Source organism: Anser cygnoides, chromosome 4, assembly GCF_040182565.1.
Source record: "Anser cygnoides isolate HZ-2024a breed goose chromosome 4, Taihu_goose_T2T_genome, whole genome shotgun sequence".
In the NCBI taxonomy this organism is placed as follows: domain Eukaryota; kingdom Metazoa; phylum Chordata; class Aves; order Anseriformes; family Anatidae; genus Anser; species Anser cygnoides.
The window spans coordinates 62,200,991-62,222,550 of record NC_089876.1 but is presented as its reverse complement, the minus strand read 5'-3'; the positions used below and the strand labels follow the sequence as shown (position 1 = coordinate 62,222,550).

At 38.3% G+C, this 21,560-nt stretch overlaps 1 protein-coding gene across 8 annotated transcripts in view; it reads left to right on the top strand.

The window, feature by feature from the left end:
- The first annotated feature begins 1,299 nt into the window (after nt 1-1,299).
- The window catches only part of MICU3 (mitochondrial calcium uptake family member 3), a 49,074-nt gene continuing 28,813 nt past the window's right edge, over nt 1,300-21,560 (top strand). For 4 of the 8 annotated variants that reach the window (XM_066996795.1, XM_066996791.1, XM_066996794.1 and 1 more), the window contains exons 1-5: nt 1,301-1,616; nt 11,677-11,830; nt 16,069-16,100; nt 16,953-17,031; nt 20,652-20,699. In XM_066996795.1, coding sequence (XP_066852896.1) covers nt 1,329-1,616; nt 11,677-11,830; nt 16,069-16,100; nt 16,953-17,031; nt 20,652-20,699 — 601 coding nt within the window. In that variant the 5' untranslated portion in view covers nt 1,301-1,328. Of the gene's footprint in view, nt 1,617-11,676; nt 11,831-16,068; nt 16,101-16,952; nt 17,032-20,651; nt 20,700-21,560 lie in introns of all 8 variants that reach the window. The other 4 variants (XM_066996793.1, XM_066996789.1, XM_066996792.1 and 1 more) reach the window with 2 other exon arrangements.

Here is a 21,560-nt window from a genome sequence, read left to right as displayed (position 1 = left end):
AAAATTATGGAATGTCAGCTTCCAATAAATTTAAAAAACAATGACTTGATACACTAAATGTGTCAGAGGCAACACTGTTTAATTCAAGTTCATCTGAAACAAGCCTCACATTTTCAGTTTCGGCAGGCTGCAGACCTTTGTATAGCTGGTATGCCCCAAGAGTGTCCAACGTTTTAAATGGATCAGGACATTAGTAGGTTTTAAGGGACTGATGGACTCACAGCAATCTTTATTTTAGTAAGGATAACTAAGGTCAGTGGATGTTCTTGACTCAGCAGTAAAAGTGAACAATTTTGATGCTGTTGTCAAGTCTAGGCTTCATACTTAGGACGCAAATGAGATATAATTGGAAGCTCTTTCTTCTCTGAAGCTAGTGCTTCCAGGTTTCTGCAAAGACATATTGCTGGGTCATGAAGGAAGGCCTCAGAAGCATAATGACAAAAACAAAAAGGTAGGCTCTGGAGCATTGCTAGCCAGTCAAGAGAAGGGATTGTCCTGCTCTCCTCTGGTGCAGTCTTACCTTGAGTACTGTGTGGTTTTGGGCACCACAATGTAAGGACATTCAACTATTAGAGAGTGTCCAAAGGAGGGCTACAAAGATGGTGAAGGGTCTAGAGGACAAGACGTATGATGAGTGGCTGAGGTCCCTCGGTTTGTTCAGCCCAGAGCAGAGCAGGCTGAGGGGAGGCCTCTTGGCGGCCTGCAGCTCCCTCCCGAGGGGAGCAGAGGGGCAGGCGCTGAGCTCTGCTCTCTGGGGACAGCGACAGGACCCGAGGGAACGGCATGGAGCTGGGACAGGGGAGGGTCAGGCTGGGTGTTAGGGAAAGGTTCTTCACCCAGAGGGTGGTCGGGCACTGGGACAGGCTCCCCAAAGCAGTGGTCACAGTACTGAGCCTGTGAGAGTTCAAGAAGCATTTGGACACCGCTGTCAGACTCATGGTCTGATTTTGGGTCCTTGTGGGTCCCTTCCAGCTGGGGATATTCTGTGATTCCACGACTCTACACCACAATGCTCACGAATAAGCTCAGTCCCCACTCAGGACGGTTTCTACACACCACCCTGCCGCTTCGCCCTGAGCAGCCCGGCTCTGGGCTCCCGCCCGCTCACAGCCCACCACGGGCACAAAACCCTGCGGCTGACCAGGGCCGCCCCTCGGGCACCCCTCGCTACGACCCCAGCGGTCGGACTGCCAGGAGCAGTCAGTACCGACTGGGGGACGGCGGGGCGTAGTCGTGCCGCTTCCCCACCCCTTCCCCGCTTCTCGCGAGCTTTCCCCTTCTCCCCCTCGGGGGCTCCGTGCGCCCGTCAGCGGGGCGGAGCCGCGGCCATGGCCGCCCTGCGCACCCTCCTGCGGTGGCGCCGTCGCTTGTGCCCCGCGCCCGGCGCCCAGCCCGGCCGGCGGCTGTGGGCCGGCGGCGGGGCCGGGACGAGGCGGGGGCGGCGGGAGCTGGGCTGGGCAGCGGCTGCGGCGGCGGCTGGAGCGGCTGTCGCCGGCTACGCGGGGCACCGGCTGTCCGAGCGGCGGCGGGAGCCCCCCCGGGAGCCGGCAGCCGCCGAGGCGGGCGGAGCCCGGGCGCTGCTCCCCATCCCGGTGGCGGCCGCCGCCAAGGAGACGGTAGGTTGGGAGCAGGGCCGCTGCCCGCCGCGGCAGGAGCCCGTCCCGGAGCGAAGGGGATGGAGAAGAGGGGGATGTATAGGGAGGGGGGCTGCCCTGCCCTGCCCTGCCTCCCCCGGGGGTGTCCCACTCCTGAGCACAGCCAGCGCCCGGAGGCTCCTGCTGCGAACGACCTGCGTCTTCGGAGCTCTTAAACACCTTCTTTTTTTCCTTTTATAAAATATTGTTCTGTAAGGTGAACCGCTGCCGGTAGCACGAAACCTGCAAGGTTTGCGCAGAACTTTGGTGCTTGCCGCCGATAAGAAACGCGGCGGTGGGACTGATGCGGCAGGTGCGGTGGCTGGCCGGCCACGGGTGGCTAGGAAGAGTTGGCATCCCCTTGGAAACTGAAGTTTCCCCCCACAGGGAGAAAATCCTGCGCGTTGCTGTGCTTAGCATGTGGTGGTGATGTCTGTCTGTTTTTTCATTAAAAAATTACGGGTTTGTTAAAATGTCAAGAGCCGTGGTTAGGTGGTTTGGCAGGCTGATGGCTTCTAAGGCTGAAAACCAGTGGTGCAATTGGCCCGCTTCCTTTACATCGAGTTTAACTTATAATATGTGTGGGCACGGGCTCTGCATTTTTGCAGTGGAGGCCTTAGGCTCAGTTATGAACGCTGGTAGCACTTTTGCCTTCGTTATTAGCCAAAAGGCAGTCTCTGTAGGCAACATCATGTACGAAGGGAAAGGGAGCCAGGTACTGTTGATTCCTCATCTACTCATTATCTTGAGTATGGTACCAGGGCACAGATAACCTAAGAAACTCTTTCAGCCTTTCATGCCATTTTGATTGGACAGAACTTTACATCATTTGACTTACCCAGTCTTAATTCTGGGACTTCTTTTGAAGGAAACATGGCTGCTGCAACCTTGAAAAGTCAATAAATTTAGCGTGACTTGGAATGATGAATTTTTACATGCATAACTTCCAAAGTGTTGAGGTTGCAGAGTGTAGAGCTTAGATGTCAGAACTAAGGTTAGATTTGAACCAATATAAAATAACATGTAAAATAAAATGTGTCTACTTTCTATACACAGAATATTTTTGAATGCTGTAGAGTCGAACACCAGGGAGGGAAAAAAAAAAGAAAGAAAAAATAAACATGCTTATTTTTGTGCACCTGTGAGAAAAGAGGTTGTAATTATTTCGGGTTTCAATTGGGTTAACAATAAAATCTGAAGGAGTAAGTTGAAATGTGTCCACTCAGCTTGTGCAGCCAGACTAAATGCACAGACTGATATATTGACTTTGTGTTCCATCTTTTATTTTGAATGAGAGTTCTCACTGATTTCAAGTTGCAGATGTTAGTGGTCAGCGTTCGGGGGACAAAACATCCTTTCAATTCTGCCCCGCCTACCCATCCTCCCAAAATGAGGATCAAATAGGTGTGAAAGTTTTGGTTTGAATGAATGTATTATTGTGCTTTTTCTGTCATTGGCTGTTGCCCTGCAGAAGGGTTCGTGTGGCAACAGAGGAATGCCATCGTTTGATACTGGGTCTAGCTGTTCAGCTACCAAGAGTAGTTTGACCGTGAGCTTGGTCAGTGATCTGTGCACCACTTATGATTGCCTTCGAGTTGTGCCTGCTCTTTCATTACAGGCTTCTAAAATACCTCTGTGAATAAAATACCATGAATGTTATTCATCGTATTGTGCAATGGTAGTGTGTTGTTGATAATCTTCCTTCCAGCAGGATGCCCTTCCCAGATGCTTTTTACTTGGATTTTGGAAGATTTTTTTGGAAGATGCTTTACTTGGATTTTACTTGGTTTGAAGTAAGAGGCAGCTGGTGTCTCTGCTCTTGCTTCCTGGTGCTATAGTGAACTACAGTAGCTGCTAGAAGGAATTGCACTGCATGATTTTTGTCTTATCTCTGGGGCTTCATGTAGCAGATGGAAATGAGTATTCCATCCAAAAAAATGAGTATTTTTGGATGAAGGTTTTCATAGGCTCACAACTTACTTATTAGAACAACCCCTCAAAAGAGAACAGTCCTGACATCGAAGTGCTTACCCCTTGCAAAACCTGAAATCCTGTCCTCAAAACATGGAACTGATGGAGATTCTTAACAAATTTAAACATTCTAGTGTGTGCAGCACAAAATCCATCTCTTCCCATGTATTGGTTCCATTCAAAAAAATTGATTCTGAAATATTAATTGGCAATGGAAAAAATAGTTTTTAACGGTTAGTGCACTGTCAACTTGTAAGTGAAGACAGTATCACAATGTATTCAAATATTAAAGTACTTAAATATTAAAAATGGTCAAGAGAATTCAAGATAGATATGGATGAGGCAGTCGTAGCTAGTCCTTAATTCCCACATTTTCTTTACTTCTTGAGGTGGCTTTTTGTGGAAGTGTAATAGGCAGAACAGCCTTGTTTCATCTAGGCAGCTCCAGTAGGTGGCAGAATAGGTTTCTGGTCCCCGTAGATACTGAAAAAGATGTCTCTGTGGTTTTTTCTGAACCTACTTTATTGTGACTTTCCAAGAACGACTTGCAGGCCAACTGTTTCCAGGTAACATTCACATGGCCTGTGAGAGTTGTGCTTGGCCCAGGTAGTATCACTGCGGGTTGTTTTTCTTCAGGTTCTACCACTGAGTGCAAACAATGCTTGGGAGTAGTAGAGGAATATTTAGGAATATGATAGTATCATGCCCACATTGGTAATTAGTTGCTTTGTCCTACTCCTGGTGTCTAGTATTTACTGGTATGGAACCAATCTTAAGAGAGTTTTGGGATTGCAGGCCTAACACTGAAGATTATGTGGATATTGATGGGGGTACTTCCCCATTCCTGGCCAGTTCAGAAATGAGGTGCATCATTTGAGGGTAACTGGAAAAAAAAAAGTCTCCTGGAGAAAGAGAGTGTCAGAATGGGCTGCAGATCTTTCTGTTCTATGGAATGCTTACAGAATGAAACCTGGTGAGACACAGATTTGTGAATTTATGTACAGCCACATAAGAAGTTGCTCTTTGCTAGAAGTCAGATAAATTCTGATACATGTCACCAACGTGGGGCGAATTATGTGGCAAACAGTTTTGCTGTTGAATTTGTTAGCAAAGTCTGCAAAGCCTTCCACTTAATTTCCAGGTCACTTCCACGTAATGTTTCAGAATCAAGTAAAATTCTGCACCCAGACTTGCAGGTATCATGCCTGACGGTTTTGGTAAGGACTGGGAGTAGCTCCTTTGTGGGTCTAGGAGATGCTTGTGCAGAATACAAAACTCCTTGAAACAACAGTTATTTTGATATAGATTCTCTGTACTGAAAAACTGAGAATGGTATTGACCCCAAAAGAGCCCTTATCCTGGAGATTTCAAACAACGTTCTGTTCATGAAGTATTTACCTTGTCAGGACAGCTGTGTATCGTGCTTTTTCAGCACAGTATAGCAGTGCTAGAAGAAAATAATGCGGTATCAGAAGATCTGATTTCCAGTTCCTTGCTTCCATATTCCTTACTTCCAGTGTCATTTCTGCAGCTTATTAAATTTTTCTTGGAAATGCCGATGATGACATATTTAGCACTCCAAAGAGATCTCTTCTGTAATCGTATTGTCATTGTGTAGAGGTAGTGAACTCCAGGTCCTTATGTTCAGACGTTTTTATGAATAGCTGCTGAGAATCACTTCCTTCAGAGGTGACTTAGGAATTAAAAGGGAAGTTGAGGAGACACAGACACAGAATATTTACTTATCATGTTTCTTGAAGGCACGTTCCTTTCCAGGAGAAGGAAGCTGCATGCTTTGGATGTTTCTAGAGGGTTTTTTCCTTCTACCTCAGCAGTACCATGAAACTCTCTCTTTCTCCTTGTGAAAATACTCAAAAGGTCAAGTTTATTTGTAGCAGCACATTTCTGAGAGGATTACATCATATATTTCCAACTCCGTGAAATGAGGAGTTTAACTCCAAAAAGTAAGGCAAATGCCCCTAGAGAGTAGGCTCTTCTGCCTGCTCAAAGAGGATGCTGCTTGAAGAGATGCATAAAGGATCATTTTCACAAGGATCACTTGTAGTTAACCGTTTTCCATATGCCTTGTGCATTTCATGTAGCAGGTCAATTGCCAAATGTAGGAAAGTGGTTTGTGTGTTGGCTGATAACATCTGATGCTCTTCACTGTGTAACCACCCTGCGAGGGATAGTGCTTGCCAGCCAGCTGTAGCAGAGCCTTGTTGAAGGAATAGGAACATTTTCCTCTCAGCATTACTTCTGTGTTCCTCAGGATGATAAAAAGGGATACATGCTTGGGATAGACAGATCCAGCATGTTTCAGTCTCGCACACAGCGAACCATATGGACGTGTATAGCAGGGTATACATGCAGACTGAGTCTTCTGGAAGAACTGCTAAAGTTCAAGTAATCTGCGTGTCAAACTTATGTAAGACGGACTGTTGGAGAATATGTCAGTGTAATATTTATTTTGGAGGATTTCTGGAATAGCTGTGCTTATAGATAAACATTGTTACCCCAAGAATTTCCTGTAACGGAATTGTATTTGAACAGGGCCCTTTTACAGCATTTTAAACACATTCCAGCTTCCTATGCTTGTAAATATTTTCATATAATATTGTCCTTACCTCAGAGAAAAGAGATCAACTAACAAAATTGTTGGCTGTGCTACATCTAAGTAGTTGCTAGAAATATAACTTCACTAAGCATCAAAACAATTTTGTCTGTTTTGGGATTTTCCCCACACTGGGTACTTGACGTTTAACCTTTTGGCCACCCAGCATGAAAACAAAATTGTGCTACTTTTATCTACATGGGAGCATATTAAATAAGCCTGAAGTCAAATATAAGTGAAGGAAGTAAGGAGCAGCATTGCTTTGAAAACCTTTTTATTTTAATAATTTGCACAGATTCTCATTGATGGAAGACAGATTACTTTGCAAGCAAAAATTCAAAGAAACTCACTCACTTGAAATAAATTAAAGATTAAACTACTGTAACATAACATATTTTTGACTGCAAGCAAAAGGTACTTTTAGTAGCAAATGTTGGCTTCTTTAACTAAAATAGTCTCACCTTTATGTCAGTTGGGAAAAGCAAAAGAACACTGATTTGACTTGGAACACAACAAACGCGTGTTTTTTATGATACTGTTGGAGCCATTCACTTCATATACGTGTACACACTGTGTATGTTTTTTCATGTTTTGTAAAATATTTTGCATTAGTTTAGATATTCGTAGGATCTGAAAGTTGAAGCATCGTTATGGGTTTTGATAATAGATTCTTTTGGATTACTTCTGCTTGTAGGCACCAGTTTTTCTAATTTTCAAATAAAAATCCTGTCTTTGGCATTTAAGCTTGTCTCTATGGGAAAAATAGATCTTTGGCCACAGAATAAAACTTCAGAATTACTGACTTAACGTTCTATGACTAACAACTTGGCAAAGCACGTTTCTTCTCTGTTTTATAAGAGGACGAGTAGCGATTTCATGTTTTATCTTTTGCACCTTACTTCTACTGACCCTGAGCAGTATCATTACCATTTATTGATATTTTCAAATAATTTGAGGTCATAACTACTGCAGTTTTAATTACCTTGATGTCACTGTGTGAGCTTGTGTCCTGTGTTAGGCCATCTTAAGGCAGTGTAGAGTTACTGCATGGATTTCACTATAACCATCCAGGTTAATTCACATTATACCAAATTCAGACATCATATCAGTGAGGTAAGAGAGCCAGTAAGACAAATATGGGACTAGAAATGGAGATGAAACCATGCCTTAAGGCAGTTGGAGTAATACATAGAAATCTTTGGTGAGAGCACTGGACCTTTGGGGCTGTTTGACTTGGCTGTGCTGGCAGACACAGCATGTGAGCTATGAATACAAAATGGGAGTGAGTTTGGGACAGTAATTTTGCTTGATAGACAGCCTGAATTTCCTTCAGTTAAGTTTTTGCTGTGATTTAAGGGAGATAATACAGGGGGGTATCACTCTGAAAGAGATGCTGCATGGAATGCATTCAGAGCTGACTGACTTAAAAATGCTGAGCGACCTTAACAAAGATGCACTGGAGTTAGAAAGGGGAAGGGCAGAAGGATGAGAGGCACAAACTGTTTACAACTCTTAGTGCTTAGGCTTTTGTGGGAACAGGGAGAAGGTAAGACATGGTTTGTGAGAGCTGCTGAGCCTCAGTCTCCCCCCTTGGCGTCTACTTGAACAGTTGTGAGGTGGCAGGATGGGAATTATGGCCATCACCTGGATTCTTGGTGTCAGCCACTTTTTTCCAGCGAGTTCAGTGAAGTAGATTGCTATACGCGTACAGATAAACAGGAACTAACCTGCTACGCCTAAAATTAAGATAATACTGCTACCGGAGGTTCGTGACGTTCTGCTCGAAGGGAATTACCATGTCCAGTTTTCAAAAGAACCATAACATGATGCGAGATCATTGTAGTTTGTAGGTAGGATTGCCCAGAGGATTAGTAAACAGAAGCATTAAAAAAAATCTCCCCTCTTTTGTTTGTCAAAGAGATGTACTTTCATGAAAGTTTTTTTTTGAAGATTGTTGGTAATTACAGAGAGATTTAGTCTGGATAAGCTCATGAAACTTCAAATAGAAATTGGAACCGTACCGAATGCTATTCACTCCCTCACTAACAGTACCTTTCCTGAGGTATTCAGTATCTACTCTCTGTGTCTCGTTCCTGCGTCCATCGGATTTGATACTAGTGCTGTTACAACAAGATTGCCTAACCTGGGCGAAAATATCAAATAAATCAATTGAGAGCAAACCACGGTGTCACAGAAAATTCTCATACTTGCCTCACTGCATTATAATCTGCTAAAGTTGGGGAGAATATATTGAGGAGACATTGTAATTACAGGTTGAGAATTCCTTAAGTGAATGCCTGTAAAGATATGGGGTTGAGGTAACATTTTAGGATGTCTTGACTTTTTAATTAGCATATTAAGTAGTTCCTAACAATTACAGATTCAATGCAAGTAAGTTTCATGAATTAATAAGCAGTAATAGAAGAAGAAAAGCTTTCAACAGGAAATCAGGAAAAAAATAATATTATTCCCATAGATGGTTTTACTTGGCAGTTTACTAATGCTTGTGCCTAGAATCTTCTGCAGCCAAACCCTGCCTAGACACTTGGACGCTTGATAGGTGAGTCCAGTGATCTGACACTCGTAAGTTAAGCCCTGTATACATTTGTTTGAGTTCATGTTAAATCAGTAGCATAAACAGCTTGTTCTGATTGTTTCAGGTGAAACCACAAAGTTCATAATAAAGTGGTATTTTTATTCCTTAGACTAAAATTATGCTTAAACCTGTAATTTCCCCACCGTGCTAACCTGAAGTAGGTACAGGTTTCTGCTGGAAGAGGTGAAACTTTCTTTTCCGTAAGCTGCAAATTCCTGCGGCCTAGGTTTTGGAACAAATACTGTGCTTTGGGGATAGATCCAGGATTTTATCTGGCTAAGAAATAACACCACAAAAACAAAAAATTTTCAGATCAGTGCTCTTGTCCAGTTTGACACTTAGCAAATAGAGCATTTAAGTGCCAGACTAAGGGCGTGCAGGGTATTGAGAGGTATGGCTCTTAGTGGTGGCCAGCAGTATTTATATTGGATTACACTGACTTTTAGCCAGAGTGTAAAATACTGGCACTGATATTTAGCCAAAGGGGAAATGTGGACTGGTGAAAGTGAAGTGGAAACTAAGATTTTGGAGACCGGAGTACTGGCATGAATTAAGTCTAAGCATGTCTTAAAAATTCCATGTTTACAATATGTTGTTTTATATTAGTGTAGGGTACTTAAGGTAATGTTAAGATATGCCTGAGAATTTTGCAAATGCTTTTTTAAGTGTCTTGAGGGAAATCCTAAGCAGCAGTACCTGAGATGGTATGAGTTTCTTGAGAACAAAGAAACTCAACATGCTCTCCAAATCTTAACAGTCAAGGTGAGATGATATTTCTTGAATGATATATTACCTACAGATTCTTCTGATTATGCATGATTGATTACAATTGATTACACATACTGTGCATGTAATATGGCCTTGAAGCAGTTTCTTTCCTGAAAGTTGACTTTGCAGAGGTACTGCTATATTACTCATGCTTACAACCTGTGTTTATTCGAAAGCATGCTTGTAACGGTGATAAAATAACATATGTATCAAAAAAAAAAAGATAGATTATTAAACTTCAAATACAAAGATAATCAGTTATGTCACTACAAGCTCTACCAAAACAATTGTGTTGTGTAAATCCCACATGAAGGCATAGCTTGAATGCCACTGGACTGTAGAAGGATCACTAAGACTATATTCTAACAGCAGTAACACATAAATATTTTGGCTTGAATATGGATATGTCAGAAGAGAATTCATCTTTTTTTTTTTTTTTTTTTCCCCTCCAGGGAGACCTTAGAGGCTTTGCAGTACCTAAAGGGCAGCCTTCAAGAAAGCTGGGGAGGGACTCCTTGTCAGGGGGTGTAGTGATAGGGCAGGGGGTAACAGCTTTAAACTAGAAGGGATTTGGATTCAATATAAGGAAGAAATTCTTTACTCAGAGGGTGGTGAGGCACTGACACAGGTTGCCCAGAGAAGCTGTGGATTCCCCATCCCTGGAAGTACTCAAGCCCAGGTTGGATGGGGGTTTGGGCAACGTGATGTAGTGGGAGGTGTCCCTGCTCATGACAGGGGGTTGGAACTGGATGGTCTTTAAGGTCCCTTCCAAACCAATCCTGTGATTATATGAGTGTGTCATTCTAAAAAGAGTTTGTAGGTCTGGTTGTTAGAATATTTTTTATTGGTCACATTTAACTGAGTAATCATTTGAAAAAGATAAAACATGGAAGACTGATTCTCAGTCAGAAGTATAGAATATTTGTATATAGAGCAGTCTACTAAAAATTAAATGAATGTATAAGCAATTCTATTACAATTAATTTCTGTGACAGTTTTTTGCCATTGAAACTAAATTTGATTCCCTTTTCCTTCTCCCCCTGTAGACACAATAATTTCAGAGGGACTAGAGACAGTCCAGGAAGAGAACTATGTGCTCAGTAGTCTTTTTTTTCCTTCTAGAAGGCAGGTTAAAATGTCCTAGGTAAAATATCCAAGTACTAAGACTCCTATATATGAAATGGATTTAGGTATATCCTTTCTTTTCCTTTTATGAAGCAGTCTGGATTTTATCTTTTTCATCTCTGAAAACACGTTCAAGAAACATGCAGTTTCTTCAAGTTATTGATTCCACGGAGGAGTTTGCCTGGCTTTGAGGTTAAAAAAAAAAAAAAAGTTTTCAGTTAGTAGTAGTATATCTTCTGTTTTAAGCTTTGACAGTATAAAATAAAGATATAACAATTTAGAATATTTACAGCTTTGTATTACTAAGTTTAAAAATAGTGGGATGATGAACATAACAGAATTGGCCAATATCTATAAACCTCTCATGGGTTGTATGAACTCCATGCCATATAATACTTCTGTAGCTCTGGAGGAGTAATTCTGTTCTTATTCTGTTCCCTGAGTATGATAGCTTTGATTGCAGTAGATTCTTGAAATAGCAATAATCATAGAAGGTTTGTGTTGTGTAAATGGTGTTATAGAGGTGTTTTGCCTATTACTATCAACAGCTGCATACTACATGAAAAAGCAATTAAAAAAAAAGTTTTCAATTTTCTTCTGGAAATGTCAGACAACTGAAATAATTTTAACAGAGTCATTTAAAGTCTGACTGCTCCAGTTACACTGACTTCTTTGAGTTAAAATTGTCCTCCTTTCTCTGACTCATGAGCCTAACTTCTCCTCCCCCCCCTCGAGCTTGAGTAGTGTCAACAATTTCAGTGCACGAAGATTTATTGTTAAAATTGTAGAAGACTGAAAATGATAGCAGTGAAATCCTAATTTCAACTCTTACTGTACAAAAATATTTGGTTGGATTTGACTTTATGAATTATCACCTTTACATTTCCAGTTTCTATATAGTGAATGGCAGTGGCAATTGTAAAACAATACTTTTTGTACGTTAAAATTATTTCCTTCTGTCTTCCAAGGTTACAGAAAGCAGATCAGACCTTGAAGATTTGCACCCTTATGCGACACCTCGGGAGCAACGGTTTCGTAGGTTTGCCAGTTTAGAATTTGAAGGACAGCTGTATATGACTCCATATGACTTCATTCAGGCTGTCACAAATGATGAACCCAAATGTAAGCAGGATTTTTATATTGCTAAAATTACTTGGGAAATGATGGTGGTTTATGTTATTTTTCCTTTTAGTTTTGATTGCTACTGTTGTTTCTGATTGTGGTGAAAAGATGCTGAACTTTCCAGAATTTTATTTTTAATGGTATCCAAATGCATGCAGACGGCATCCTGATTTCTACTAGATTGTAAACATCTGTATACTTTTTTTTTTTGATTCCCTCAGAAAACATTAGATAAACATTCTTACCTTAGACGTCACACACAGCTTAATGGGCATGAAACACAAATTCATGTTTACCTTTTGCATTGACACAGTTACAGTTCTGATTTCTTTCCAAGCAGACCAGTATTGCTATAAAACTCTTACCTCCTTCTCTGTGTACTTTCTGTGTAAATAGGCAGGCAAGAATCCAGTATTCTAAATAATTTAGGATAGCATTGGTTTGCAATTTTTGCAATCTTAAATTGTCATCTGGTATCATTTTTGTTGGGGAGGGGGGTTGTTTTTTGTTGTTTGGTTGGTTTTGCTCTACAGAGATTCTATAACCATGTCATGGTTTTCTAAAGAACATACTTTGAGCAGGAGTTTCAGTCCTTCCAGGAATCTACTTTCTACACTTTCTAGCACTGCGTGTTAATTAAGTTGATGAAAAATAAACTAACAACTTCATTTCACTTTTTCTAAAATTTTTGCTTTAAATATCAAAGAGTGACCAAACAGTAAGTGAATTGCTGCTCCAATATGACTTCGTGGCCCTCATGTTTGCAGGGCATTGGTAGCAGCACACAACTGAGAAATGAAAGCATCTCTGCTCAGATGTGACATGTATAATACCTTACCGTAGACTTCAGGAAGAAAGATCTATACCACAAAGCTAATATAGCGAGCAGTCAAAAGCAGGTAAAACAGTCAAGGAGAGTTTAAAGGTCTCTGCAGTTTTTTCCCCATTGTTAGGTTAACTGTAGTGAAACAAAGAGGAAAGAAACCAGCCATGGCACATCCATGATCAAAACTTCCATAGCATTTGAATAAAGATGTAATCTCGTAACAGTGAAGACAGAAGATAGAGCTTAGGTAGTGAAAACTTGCAAAACTTTGAAGCACTTAGCAGGAAGCAAATCTTCATTCCCTTTTTTGCTCTCCATTTGAAACAGAGAAAGCAGATTCCTTATCACAAAAAAATTAATATAATTACACATGAGCATGTTGGATCTACTTTCTTTACCCGGATCTCCAGGTCATCCTTTTTTTTTTTTTTTTTTGTCACTGTGAAAGTGGGTTTCAGCAGCTTTTCCATTGGCAGTGCATCCCATAGCATAGTCATGTATATCTATGGAGTATTTGTGTCATTTACTGGCCATCAGTTAAATAATCCACTTTGTTTTAAATTCATTTTACGATGTTTTGACTAGTCTGTCTACACTACATATGTGGTACACCTGTAAGACTTTTCCATGTTAATTAAATTTAGGTTTCTTCCTCCTTCACTGCAAGTATTCAGATGTTTAAAAAATAAAAGTGTTAAGCTTACAAGGATATTCTGTTCATCTCATGTCAAAAGAGAAGAGATCAGGAACTCAAACAATGCAGAACCCTTCTGAGTTGAGTGTAAAAAACCTTGCTTGTATCAAAATCCTTCCCATGTATCCAGTTGATACTCAGTTGATCTCAGAGACTGAAGGCAAAACTAACCTGCATGCCTTTAAGTTTTATACACTAGTTTTATAGATTACATGACTAAGATAATTATTTGAAGGGATGGTGTAGGAGGCTGCAACTAAGTAGAAGTGGATGACTTCATTATGGTGGAAGTCATCTATGATATTTAGGCAGAACTGGGCTGACTTCTTGGACAGAAGGCTGACAAATAGGAAGTAATAAATGAAGTAAATGACATGTACTTATTACCATTTCCAGCTTCTGATCTTTGAATGTTTAGTTGTTATCTTTATACTGCTTTGTCAGTTTGCACATCTTAATTATCTGTCTTCTTATGCTCTCCTAAAGGAAGTAAGTTTAAATAAAGTATTTTTCTGAATAAAATAATACCTGCTAGAAATATTTTGTAATTTTGGATCATTTTAGTTTTGTTTGAAACTATAAATAGCAGGGTCCGTGCAGGCCAACATACCACAGTGTCTATATTTTGCATAAAAGAACATATGCTTAATTTTTTTTTATGGATGAAGACTATAAAGGCCTTGAATATTGTCAGAAAGCAAAACCACCCTTTGAAGAGTAATAATAGTAGCTCTTTGTGTCTGCTTTATAGAAAAGCTAATGATACTAGACCTGAATGAGATTTTTGATGGAGTGAATGCGTCTATTGTGATTGATTTACTTTGGAAATCTTGTAAACCCTACAAAAGTCAAGAGGGTGTTCACTTCCTTTTTTTGATTAAACACTAACTAATATGGTAAAGAGTATATTTTTCTTTTATAAAATGTAACTTTTGACTCCAGGCAACTGGAGTCAAATATGAAATAAATGGTATAATTAACTTTCTCCTGCTGCCTTTAAGGTGAAGGCTTTCATTTGGGAAAATATATCTTAATAGTTATGCTTGATACGTTTTTACCATCTGAATATGTGTTTATATGTTCAGAAAGTCAATTAAAAGAAGAGGAAATACTTTGTTTTGCTAAAAAGCTCTTAAAAACTTCAGCTTAGTACTGAGCTGTAAGAAGTATGTATATAGACAGAAAACTTCACTTGCTTGTCTAGAAGGATAAATCTATATCTAACATGAGAAATTATCTGACTGGAAAGCTAGATATAATTATTCCCCATTTTTTGTGGTAGGCATAAACATACAGCAATTTATGTGGTAAAGGAGGTTGTTTTAGCATTTTGAGACAAAGCTTTAATTGACATTAAATAATTAAACTGAAAAGTATATGAAAAAGTTGGCTCACATAACGATGTTGCGTGATGTAACCCCACCATATTTGCAGTGGGATTTGCAGACACTCTTAGTGCTATTGCTGAGGCGTAGAACTAAAATATCAGTCAGTGTCATAGCACGAACCAGTGAGAGACCACAGTGAGTAGCTTTTGTGTCCTGGTTGTTACTTAATGAAGCATGGACACCACCATGAGAAAGGGTTTTCTAGTACCAGAGGGTGTTTTGCTCTATAAAAATTAGCCTTTACTAACCAAGAAGATAAGTATTTGACCACATAATCAATTTCTTGTACCCTTGCAAATTCTGATATTTGCAGTGCTTTATCTTAATACTGAATGTGTGCAAAGGTTTGTCTTGAGAGGGTGGTGATGAACATCAAGTTCTGAATTCTTAGGTGGTTGTAGACAACTGTTGTCAAATGCCAGTATCATCTGCTCCTGAATTCTTTCATTTTAAGGCTTCAGGAAGAAAGCATCTGTTCAGTCTTATTCATTATGAGTTTTCAGGTTTAATGAGCAATTTCAGTTCTGAACTCTTCAGCTTTTGTTAAAATTGCTTACAAAAAATTAGCTCAACAGAGGCTCTAAAAGGGGGCATGAATCTAATCACAGAATCATCTAGGTTGGAAGAGACCTCCAAGGTCACCTAGTCCAACCTCTGACCTAACACTAACAAGTCCTCCACTAAACCGTATCACTAAGCTGTACATCTAAATGTCTTTTAAAGACCTCCAGGGATGCTGACTCAACCACCTCCCTGGGCAGTCCATTCCAATGCCTAACAACCCTTTCAGTAAAGAAGTTCTTCCTAAGTAAAGAAGTTCTTAGGAATGGCTGAAAGGAGTCCTAGCTTCTGATGTTGTTTCAAGGATTTTCTATGTATTTGCTTTCAAATATATGGCTAGTGAACTGAAGCAGGGGCCAGAATCTAGGTTTCCTTTACAGTCGAAATTGTAATACTGCTGCTGCTAAATGATGGTTCAGACTATTCATTGATACTGTAAGTTAACACAAATGCTCACTATTTCCAGTTTAATACTTTAATGATGTGTTTAGGAGATAGAATATATTTTCTCATGCTAAAGTGGAGTTTGATTAAAAATTGTAAGTCTGAATTGAAAGTTAGGAGTCTAGGTATGTGTTTATCTTATTATTAGAAAAAATAGTTTAAGAGAATTTTTTTGAACCAGGCTGAGGACTTATCTCATTAATAAAGTAGGGAAAATACTTTTTGTTTGGCTAGAAAATAGGGATTGTGGATGTAGTATAATTTTAATGACACCATATTGACATAACTAAATTTGGTATATTCATAACTTTGTTTTCTGTTGCAGGTGCTAAAAAGTGGCGATCCCTTTCAAAGCAGGTGGGTAATAGTTCCTGGGCTGGAATAATTCCTATAACCATATGTTTTGCTACAACTGCCTTTTTTCATGATGTAAACTTGTAGTTGCAGAAGAAAGCTTTTCATCCTTATAAAAAAAAAATGCATAAATTTTAATTTCTTCTTTTTTGTCACTTCAGACTGATTTGAATACAGAATCTCAAACATACTTGAGCAGCTGTGCCTGTTACGTTACATTTACTGACTTTCTCGAACCTCTGTCAGTTCCTTCCTCAGCCTGTATCTGAGTTTCTTTAGTGGCTAAGTGTAACAGCTGCCTGAAATACTCATGCCACTCTACCTTTTGTGATGTTGAAGTACCTCTCACATTTTAGTTTTTTTATATTTGTACAACTGCAAGAAGGCTGTTTCAGTGTCCGTGTATTGAGAGCAAAGTACATTTGTATTCATGGGTGAAGTTTGCTTTAGTTTAGGATGAGTATTTTAAAAGAACAATTTCCTAGAGCTTGTATCAAAACCTCACTGAAATCCAGGGGGGACTCATCCTTGGCTTCAGTGAACATGTGCAATGGTGAGTAATTTCAGCAACAATATGTTATACGTAACTCTCCAATTCTGCAAGCACTTAGTATTCATGCAGATTATTTCTTGGATGAGCAATTCTTGTATTAATCATGTATGCAAAATTTATGTATGTGTTTGAGTAATTACAAAGTCATTGTGATAAACTGAAGTTAAATTAAGTGGTAGATTTGCATGGAGTTCCTTTCTTGTCTTTCATGTTGATTTCCTAGCATTTACTCATAATCAGAGAACATCTTCATTTAAATATCTAAATATATTCTTCAGTATTTTTCAAATCTTATTTTTTAGGAATTGAATCAGATCCTTATGGAGACGCCACCAGTTTGGAAAGGATCATCCAAACTTTTCCGTAATCTTAATGAGAAAGGTGAGGGATAAGAACTCATTTTCCTGAACCAAATTGTCATATATATTAATTTATTGTGGCTGAAGTAATGTCGTACTTAAATCTTTCAGAAAATGTAATCAAGTTTAAAAAAAAAATAAATTTGTTGCTTTCTACATTTTAAAGAATACAGAAGTTCCCTTTAGTCTCTGCAGTGTTTTAATTGTGACATCTTCCAGCTAATATTCTTAAGTGAACTGGTAATTTAGTATATGTTAAACTGATGTTTCACTGTTTCACGTTCAGTTTCTTCCATTGAAAACTCATTTGTAGAACTGTTGTCAGTTCGGACAACAGAACTTATATGGAATGTTCTAAAAAAGATGCAAAATGTCTTTACTTTTTTTTAATTGGTACAGTGATGTGATTATATAGACAGTGATGGTCCCTGATATAATTGAATAAATGTTTTCTTCACAACAGAAAGAGTTTCAGAAATTCTGTTTTATCCCTTTAAAGCGAGCAGACCAAGCTATTTTTGAGCCTTTACAACGTTATTGGTAAAGGAAGAGCCATGGTCCAGGTCTTTTTTTTTTTTTTCCCTCTTTAATATTCTGTATCACTTACAAAAAAAAAAATGAAAAAAAGAATCTGCTAGCTTGTGTACCAAAATGCAAAAGCTACTTATGGTAAATAACCCCCATATTCTTTTGCTTATATTCAGAATAGTAAAGGACTGATGGAACTTTAAAAATATTTCTAAAAGCAGCCACAAGTAGTTGCTATAAAATAAAGACACTTTTTGGATCTTTAAAATAATCATGCTAACAACAAAACTCAAATCAAATGTGTGCACTTATTTTATGAGTCTAATTCAACTACAGCTTAAATTTATTACACAAGTAAGTAAACCACTATTTTTAGAGGAGGGTCCCAAGCTCAAATCTCTAGCGTGTTCTAGAGATTTGAATCTCTTGAATCTTGAATTGTAAACTGCACTTAGATTTTTTTGCCCTGAGTCTGCAGTCAGTACTTCAGGGAGAAGCAGAAACTGGCACATTTTTGCATTGTATTTCCTTGCTCTTGGCTGACAGTTGTATAGTCAGAACATCTGACTATTCACCTTCAGAATCTGTTAAATCAGTACGTTATCAGTTTATAAAAATGTATTTAGATATTGCTTACTAAGTCTGTAATAAGACGTCTCCAAAACAGACAGTCTTGATTCAACAATATTTTACTCCAGTCTTCTGTTAGTGAAATTCTACAGAATCTAATAGAAGTTAAGAGGACTCAAAACTGGTGTAATAAACTGGTAACACTGGTAATAAACTTCAGCACTTTCATAGCTTTTCGGTACACTTTACAAAACAAGTGAGTTCTGCTATCACGTTTTATAGATAATATAAGAATAGATGATGGGAAAGGGAATAGAAATGAATGGGAATAGAATTCAAGTCTCCTTCATTCTCATTTAGTATATGATATGAACACTTCAAGATTATTTTACTCATATTCTTTAAAACATGCACATTTTAGTATGAAGCAAGTACCAAAGTCAATATATTTTGCCATAGATAAACTACACAGGTTTATGCCAGCCAGCTTTAGGTCTTAGTTTTTTGTGTTTTACCCTCAAGTGACCTCCACCTCTTCTTTCTGATCTTGGTATAAGCTTTTCTTTCAATTCAGTTGAAAGTACAGAGCCTCTCTCCCATAACACTCAGAGCAATCAACCAGAACTATCTGTCTACAGCTACAATATACCAGCACAAACAAAAGGAGAGAATGCTTTCAAGGCCTTTTATATTGCTGTCTTCATACCTGTGGTGGACTGTTTGACAATTGCACTTCCTTCCTCCGTTCTACAACAAAGAAGGTGTCATCAAACAAACAAAAATTCATTTTTTACATTTATTGACGGGCTATTAAAGAATGTTTTACATCACCGAATGAGAACCTTTGAGGTATCTGATTTCTTGATAGCTGCTTGTCCAAACAGACTCAAGTAGGCATTTGTCAAAGAACTTCTGCAAGGTGCTGTGTAAATTCAAGCCACACATTGATTCACATCTTTGTGTTACTGGAGAATGCAGCTGAAGAAGTATCTAAGTTGATTTTTACAACTGTTCTTAAAAGCAGGGAATCTTCACCGCAAAGCTGGAAAAATGACAAAGTCTTCATGAATATTATTTCAGGACAGAACTAATATGGAACTTTTTGTGCTATAAGTATTAATTGAAAATGTTGAAGTTTCTTAGTTTGGCAGCACTGGAAGTGCTGATGTTAAATCTGTTCAATAATTGTGAAATCTATATGGATAATATAGTGTTTAAGTTTGAATTATATAGGTGTTTCAGTGAAAAAAGTTCAGATGACTATTTACATAGTTCATTATATCTTCTAAAGTCTAACTCAACTGAATATATTTAAGCATCTGAAGGTGTGACTGGGTTTTTTAAAATTGCTTACGAACTTCACTTGGACTGAAATAAAGGAGACAGTAACTTTTGAAAGTCGCAGCAGTTAGACATCTCTGCTATCAGGCATCTAATACTTTTTTGTTCTTGTTTTGTTAAGCTTTTGAAATAGTCTAATATTGTGGACTGACTTAAGATTTTGGGTTTTATAAAACAGAATCAATTGGTTAGAAATCAGGAACGAGTTTTGGTAGCTCAGCCTTGAAGACTGTTAGAGCTAAAGGCTTTTGGTAGAGTTGCAGGTTACTATTGCCAGTTCTTAGTGCACTGCAGGATGTTCTTTTTCACTTGCACTATATGCATTCTGCAAGGTTATCTTTTTACCCAAGAGATGAAGAAGTGGAAGTACAGCTTAGGGTACCAGACATACCGTTTGGATATTGACTTCAGCACTAACTTTAATTTTGCCTTTTTTATTTCTGAAGAGGAAAGGAAATGCCATTTCATACTGTGATTGCCTTTTGATATCTAACAAAAGATGAAAAGCTTGGATGTATTCCTTACGGGTATTTTGGATGTGGAAGATGACAGTACAGGTTCCATTAATAGGCTTTGAAAATATTTAACAAACTCTACACGTTCATTTAATAAGAGTTTTAATATAAAATTCAGGTGATTATTATGAAAGTGTGCATATAAAGACAACTCGAAAGCCCAAACTACTTTCATAAGTAATGCAAGGCCAAGTTTTCAGTTAATATAGGACATGCACTTAGAAAGCATATATTAAAGTCAAGAACTGTTTTCAAACAGTATGCATCAGGAGGAAGCACTAATAAAGTTCTCAGAGTAAATGTTCTCCTGTTAAAAGAGTGTTGTCATGTATTATTGGTGAGATTTTCAGAGAGCTAAATAGCTTCTAAAAATCTAACCAGCTTCTGTTTAATGAGCTATTCTCCACTGTCTAGTTTGCCTTATTTAATGTATCTATCTCCTAAAATACTCTACAGAAAAAAAATAAAAATAAAAATAAAAATAAACAAAAACAAACCACCATAGATCCATATTTTAGTCAAATGAATCAATGACTAACTTGAATATGGTCACATGCAAACAAATGGGAATACACATGCATATGTATGAAAATGTTCTGTCTTGTACATAGATTTAATATGTTCAAGTTTAAGATTTGAATCCAAAGTAAAACTAATTTTGCATATTTTTTTCTGTTTTTGTTTTCAGGTGTGATATCTTACACAGAATATTTATTTCTCTTATGTATTTTAACAAGTAAGTATTTGGGGGAAAGAAAAAAAATGCTTCCTTTCAAATTCTTAAGTTTCAAATGTATTGCTACACATTGGGATGTTTTTTGTCCTCTCCTGCATATCCCAATATCGAAAAAAAAATGTATCAAGCATCTTTATATTCATTTGAACCTGTCTTGTCCTACAGAATCCTGTGTTATGTTTTAAGTGATTTATTCTCTAGAAACATCTTTTACTGGGTATTAAGAAAGCTGAGGCACTTCAGCTAAAACCCAGTAAAGATCTTAAACTTGCTTTGTTCTTTGAAATTTGTATACAGTTTCTAATTGAATGTACTGAATTCAGTAGTCATAAAGGACATTGAATATAGGGAGAAGAATATATGTCATATACATTATTACTGTTTTGTTTTACCTCTTAGTGCGTAAAAGACAGCATCAGTGGAATAGTGATATCAGTAACGTTTCATTTTCTGTCAAACTGAAGTAAATATTTATGTAAGAAAACACTAACAAAATTGAATACTTATTCTTCTACCACCTGTGAAAACAAAGTAGAAGAACTTATAGCTAGAGTAAACTAAGCCTGATGCTGACTGATATTTTAAGATCTGCTTTTTGGGAAGGATCAAAGTGTTTTGTCTTTCCTTTGTATACAATTAAAACATTTATATTGGATTCATTAGATTTTTATTCAGATATGATTTGGATACTTTCTGTGAAACAAACAGAGCGGGAACTTTAGCCCAAACCTGTACAATCCTTAAGTGCTATATCAGCGGATATCCTTCCATCATCTCTTTATCTGGACTGACCTCTGGCCATAATTCATCCATATTGCAAGGCAGTGAATTATCACCGTAATGTTGCCCAAAGACTTCACT